Genomic DNA, 6956 nt, shown 5'->3' with positions numbered 1-6956 from the left:
AGCGCTCTCTCTCTCTCTCTCTCTCTCTCTCTCTCTCTCTCTCTCTCTCTTTGTTCAATACACCGTCCGTCATCTTCATCGCCGCACACTAGATGCTTCGGTAAATGGGGAAAACATGTTCTCAATCAAAGTGGGACGTCTAGGATTTGACTAACTAACAGAGCTATACACAATGATATTCGGAATGGTAGATTCGCGCGGAACACACGTACACGTACTTTACAAACAGGAGTGTGCCTCCGTGTACGGGAGGAGGAGGAGGAGGAGGTGGAGCACAGATCATCATCGCTCATTTCGCCGCCACAGCCACCGAATTGTGGCCGCTCTGCTCTGTCGGGTCGCGTCGGGTTTACACCGTAAATCACCTGCCGGCCACACCGCCGATCGATTGAAGCAGCCAGCACACCCAGGACGATGTTAATGATAATATTAAATTTTTACTGCCACCGGCCACGTAGTGCGCCCAGAGGTCGCACAGAATGCCACCGAGGCCACCGAGGGTGAAGCGGTGGCGGCTAAAGCTGCGATTATTTATTAAAATGCTATTAGCGCTGCTATTGCCGTGCTGCATTGCGGCCGGTTGCTCTCCATTGATGACGTGCACGACGACACTGGCGGAATCTGTGGAAGAGACGAGACAGAGAGAAGAGACGCCAGACGCGGGGGTTTAGAGGTCGGTGAGAAAATGATACTAATTACAGGATTTCGAAATTATGATGACCACCATCACCACCACCAGGAGGAATGTGGAACCCTTATGATTATTCTATCGCATATTGGACCCGAAGGCCGTCGCCGGATGATGAGGCATCAAACACGAATTATGTGCATTGGACTGTGTATGAAACGCGCGGGGCATCGTAATTGGACGCAACTCGTCATCAATGCGCTCACTATTAATGCGAACTAATCAATTGCAGTGGCCATTGCTCTTTGATGCCGCTCGCTCCGGGGGGCCGGAACAGTATTGAATACGACGACGCCAACGCATTAACATACTAATTGTAATTGAGCTTTACATTCGCTTTCGCGTCTGTCTATTCTAATCGTGAGCAGGAGCGTGCGCATTGGCAAACGGAAAATGCAATCGATCGGCCCAGTATAGTACAGTACAGTACGGTCGGGATACGGGCAAAGAAAATGCATTTTTTCCTCCGATCCATTAGTAGCTCGCCTGCGTCGAGCGTATGTTTTATTCATCACATTCAAATGGCACCCCCAAGCGCATAGTTCCCGTGGTTTCACTTTGTTCTCTTTGCACACTTTACAACTGCATCCATTGTTTGGCGATTTAGAAGCGGAAGCTAATCGCAACCACGAGGCAAACCCGTTTGGATCGTCGTTGATTGTAAAACAATCGACCGTCCAGTTGGTGTCCAACCAAGGGAAAGGGAACTGGATCCCCCTTTTTTTGCCTTTATCAATGCCACGACACGGAATATGCATTAATTGTCGGTGCGGCCGCTGCTGGTGCTCCTTTTCCATAAACAGAAGATAATTTTCCGAAGAAGCTTTCCGTCCCAAAACTTGAGCCGCAGATAAAAGGGGGTTTCATTTTGGCGCACTAAATGGTTAAAGATTGCGGCCAAAGATAAATCATGCCACGGCAGTGGTGGTGGTGATGTCAAGCAAATATGCTTCTTTCCCCTTTCAACGGAACCGTTTCGCACCACGTTTTGGGGTGCTGGTGGCATCCCGCCCGGCTGGGAAATGATGATGATGATGATGATGCTCATGATGAAGCAAATGAGCAAATGAAGAGCAAAGACAACACGCGATGCACGTGAACGCCCTCTGCCCTGGGACTAACTATCCGTGTCGTTTGTTTAACGAAGGAACAGTAGCAGCAGCAGCTTCTTGGATATAATCTACCACGTGGTTGTCGGTGAGCAGTTTTGTGTTTATTTCCTTCATTTACATGCTAATTCTCAGATCGTAGCAGGCGTGGACCCGTGAAAGCCGCGGCGGACTCTAATAGAGGTGGTCTGGTCTCGTGTCCTCGGAGCGTCGTGTTTTGCATGCTTTTTACCGTGTTATTGCCTGCCGACTACACAAAGTATCATTTCATTTGGCTGCTCTTCTTTGGTTGATCTCGCTGGAAGGATCTTGGCACGTTTATCAACTCATACGGACGGACGCACGCACGCACGCACGGTGTGGTTGGTCGTTTCCTGTTTTCCCACCGCCGACACAGAACCGTGGACACTACCTTCGCTGAAAGGAAGGAGCGCGCAGGATGTCGTCCGAATCGAACCCGTTGTCGGCACAAGAAGAGGCCACTTTTATCTTTTGAGCCCGAGTCCCGCTTTTTCCGCACTCTTAATTATTCCACGTTGCACGTCGTCGTCGTCGTCGTGGTAGTGGCTGTGGGTCTGCGCTGGCCAGGTCACGGCCAGCTCGTACACGGTACGGCGGAATCCTTTCGCTGCGTGTTACCGAGACGACGGCTACGTGACTGTGAGTTGAAAGGGGAAAGAGCAGCACCAGCACCAGAAGGACACCCGTGTGCCCAGTGCAATCGTATCCGTGCGCAATTGTCACTTGGGTCACATGGGGCCAACATCACGGGAGAGTAACCATCTGGCCCACCTCGAGGTCGAGATCAAATGGAGGCGCCTGGACACGCGTGGTGTGTGTGTGTATGTGTTCTTTGCAAGTTTTTCGTCCTTTTTTACTGTTCACTGTTCTGCAACCGGCAGCCGGAGCAGCAGCAGCCTGGCTAGTACCGAGTGTTTGCATTTGTTTCTTGCCCGCCTCCTTGCACCATACGGCAGGCCAGGTACCCGGGAGAAAGGAATTAATATTCATCGTTTATGTTCCCGTTTTAAATTAAACATTCTAGACCAACGTAGTATAGGTGCACGGAACGAAACGGAACGGAACGGTTGAACGTGCTGCTCTTGGCTTACATCCTCCGTGTGCACGAGGACACGTGTTTGTGTGGCCAACGCCGACACCGGTCCGGAGTCTTTGGGACTTCCGGAAGACCACTTGTCCGGGGCTGTCCGGGAGTTGCACGTGCTCCATGTGTCTCTCCGGGAGCGTAAACGAGTGATATGAATAATGAAGCCAGATAGTCCATGTGTTTGTATGTGTGGCCACGGTACACGGGTCCACAGGTGTACGCAAGGTTGCTGGCACGGCGTCCAGGATCCCGGACGCTCCTGATACTCTCATCATGGGACGGAAGCACATGTCTGTTCGTCCATTGGTTTTTTGCTTTTACCGCGATGCTCACGGCGATGTCATATGGTGGTTGCTTGTGGTTCTAGCCAAAGACCTTTGGCTAAAATAACCATTAATATCTAGCGCAGCTTTCCCCCCGCCGCCATGCATGCAGCTGGTGCACCAGGTCCATGGCCATGAGGAGGATGAAAAACGGGAGGAGTAAAAACGAATCATCCTCAGGTGCCGGACCGGGAGTGTGCTGTATGGTTTAAGAGCTAGCATAGCCACAGTAGATGGGCCCTGGGCTCTTACCATCCCCTCTCCCCAAAATCCCGATCTCCTTGACGGCGAAGACGAAGGCTTTCAAGACTTTCGAGACCTCAAAGCACCTTTTTCTCCCTCCCCGGCCCGTGGTTCGCGAAGGGTCTTTGGTCTGGATTGCATCCAAGGATTTCTGGTCGCTGGTCCGCTGGAGGGTCTCAGAGGGGCTTTGGGCTTTGAAATCAGTGTCTCATTTGAATATCGTGGCCCCGGATCATCGGACCGACTACCGGCCGGGTCGGGCAGCAGGCGCATGAGAATGGATGAAGTGGATGGTGGCCTTTCGGGTGGACGATGATGATGATGATGATGAAGCGCCTGCGCCTCTCGGTCGGTCTGCCATGATTATGCCCAAAGTTTTCGGGGACCATTTACGCGAGAAGACCTTGAAGGATGGACACCACTGCGGGGACCCTCTTCTCTGCGTTTCACGTTTCCCTAATAATTCAAGCTTAAGGGTGCAATGTTTGGTTATATATGTTTGGGAGTACTTTTGTGCCTTAGTGTGTGTGTGCGCGCGCGCATCAAGGGTCAGTGCCTGCTAGGGATAGTGGATTTAGTTGCTTGCCTTCCTACAGGACAATGGACTTGATCATGATAGACGCTCGCATCGCAACGTAAACGGCGCTTTGATGTCCCGCTTCTCTGTTTTCGGTGCAGAGCAGCGGCAGCGACGGTTGGTGGCGCGCATAATGCTTCTAACGAATGCCTTTTACTTTTGAAATGTGTTTTGTTCCTTCCAGCAGCAGCAGCAGCATCACCACGCCCGTTAGCCTGTGCTGCAGCTAGTTGTGACTGTTTGAAGTAGCGAAGAACATCGCGAACATCGCGAACTCCGCGGGATAAAAAGCTCCCGGGATTTATCGCCTTGGCGTGCAGTGTCCACGGGATAACGAAATGGGGGAAGAGGCAGAGAGTGTGGTGCTTTAATTTTCCAAATTCCACTCCGTCTTATGCTTCTTTCAACAAACAACGGCCTTGGTTTCGGTTGTTACAACGGCGTGCCTCTGACTGCTGGAAGCTATTTTCGTAGCAGCAGCAGCAGCAGCAGCAGCAGCAAATCGATGATTTTCGAGGCCGTTATAAATGGCTAGCGATCCATCAAATTATGCATAATAGATAGACATTCGTCCCGTGGGGGGCACAGAGAGAGTGGGAGGAGAAGGAGAATGTAGAATGAAGAAATGAATGGCGCTTGTCGTTCGTGTCGTTGGTTGGTTCCGTTAATTTCGACAAAGATGCTAGCGATCGAGCGGCTGTCGCGCTTGGAATTAAATCCAATCTCTAGCATCATTTCCTGCTGCTGCTACTGCTACTGCTGCTGTTGGTGCCACGAAAGGGGAAAAGTTTTTCATAAATTTTTAAACATTTACATAAACATCAGGGCTGTTTGGTGTGTGTCTGTGTGTGTCTTGGAGTGTCAGCCGCAGCGATTGGCAGGATTTGGTGCTGCGCTTCTGCCATTAACTGTTATCCGGCTTTTCCGCGACTCTTGCCGAACGACGGAGTGATCGTTGGAGTTGGAGAAATTCATTTCAAAGTTGTCGTCGTCGTCGTCGTCGACGGAGCTGCTGCTGCTGCTCGTGGCCCCAGAATTGAGCGATCGGTGACAGCAGCGCGAGGAGAGCGGTAAAAATAGGAAATAAAAACGAAGAAGCAGCAGCAGTAGCGATAATACGGGGATGATAAAAAACTAGCGAACGAACGAAAGTTGTCGCAACGAAGCAGGTTTGGTTTGGTAGGTAACTTTATAACTTAATTATTGCCAGCGAAATGCAAAATCCCCTCGAGATAGAGAGCACAGAAAAAGGGAGAGGGAGAGAGCAGAGAGCGAGCAGAGAGAGAGAGAGAGCACCGTCTCAGCTGGAACACTAATGTCTTGTATGGCGTCCTGGCAACCTGGCAGCGTCGAACGCGATGTCGAAAACGAAATATGGAAAGCAAACTTAAAACGACTTCATTATAGCGATACGATGCGATACGTACCACTGTGTGTGTGTGATGGTAATTGAATTTATCGAAAACTTTGGCAGGTTTTTGAACGAGGGGAGGGGGGCGCTCCGTCACTGAAAACTTTCGATCATCGCCATCGCTCAAGAAATGTCCTTCGTGCACGCACACCACGCATAGCGCAGCACGCAGCGCAGCGCGTGAGGAAGGAAGAATTGAAAATTGAATTTAATGGAATTGAAACTTTCCATTTTGGGGCAGGTCCACGTGCACGGCTTCGTTGGTGCACGGACAGCACTTCGCGGCGAGCACATCAGCATCAATCGGTGCTGACTTATTGGCTTCCTGTCGTCGGGCTTCTGGGCCCGGAACTCCATCATTCACTTCCAACTCCCGGCCATCATAACTCGAAGCAAAGGCTCCTCCACGTCACGTTTATTAGCACTTCTTGGCGGGTTCGCAACCAACCCGGCAGCACACCTGTCACGCAATGAAAATTGCATAAGCAGGAAATGCTGCATCAACGCGAACGCGCGAAGTGCAATTGTCTGTGTGAAAAGCGGAAACTCAAGCAGAAAGTTTCGTCCCAGGTGATATGGTACCACAGGGCCCTGGTGGTGGTGGTGGTGGCAAGATGCGGTTTTCTCTCGCAGAAGGTGAACGTGTTGATCGCGCTGGTTCGTTGCGGCATAGTTTTCCGCGCGACCTAGCCCCACCTAGACCCCTCTGCATCGCTAAACGGCTTTGGCATTTCATTAGTTTCAAGCAAGAGACGACGACGCAACTCACGTCGGAAGGAGGCGCCTGGTTCCTGGTGGTGGTGGCTCAGGTGGCAAAAATTAATTTGAATAATTTCCTGAGTAAATATATATTTTTAACTCCTTCTCAGAGGCGGCTCCACCTCACACACACACACACGAAGGAGGACGCAGCTGGTTTACCGCTTCGTTTGCTAATTAAAAAAGACAAGCCAGATAACGGAGCGCGAACGAACCGACATTTTCTAAGCGATTAAACATGTCTTTCGTCGTGTGGCATGCTACCCGAACCAGAGCATGCTATGGCCACGGACGATGACGCGTAATGCGAAGGCGAAAGCATGAAGCATTCGTTTATACCTGCCGCACCACCACCAAGACTTTAAACTCTTATCATTCACACTATCTTCACGACAACAGCGTACACGCTTCGTCCTAGAAGATGTTGACAGTCCCCCCCTCGGTTGGCCTACAATAAATTCCCCTCTGCCCTCTGATTCCTCCTCTACAAGCGTCCTGGACCATTCTTCCCCCGGAAACGACGTGTTGTAATCATTATTCATCGTCCTCTGTGCTGTGGCTGTTCTAGGACACAAGGGAGACAACACACACACGCACACAGAGACAACGACGAATGCTGCTCATACTAGGGCGCGATGATGATTGCTCGCGCGTTTGGAAAGGACAACGGGGAAACGACGCGCGAGCGCGCTTTTAGTATTCAAAAGGGCAACTTTGAGATTACACCGTTTTGGCCAC

General features: G+C 50.9%; 1 protein-coding gene across 1 annotated transcript in view; it reads right to left on the bottom strand.

Moving 5' to 3' along the window:
* Positions 1-277: 277 nt before the first annotated feature.
* LOC125959778 (protein sidekick-1-like) overlaps positions 278-6956 on the bottom strand; it is a 45663-nt gene continuing 38984 nt past the window's right edge. The window contains exon 5 of the mRNA XM_049692715.1: positions 278-621. Within this exon, the coding sequence (XP_049548672.1) occupies positions 362-621 (260 nt within the window). The 3' untranslated portion in view covers positions 278-361. The remainder of the gene's footprint in view (positions 622-6956) is intronic.

The sequence above is a fragment of the Anopheles darlingi genome, chromosome 2, assembly GCF_943734745.1.
Source record: "Anopheles darlingi chromosome 2, idAnoDarlMG_H_01, whole genome shotgun sequence".
NCBI lineage: Eukaryota > Metazoa > Arthropoda > Insecta > Diptera > Culicidae > Anopheles > Anopheles darlingi.
Note: the sequence above shows the minus strand (reverse complement) of the source record. Positions and strands in the feature narration are given on the sequence as shown.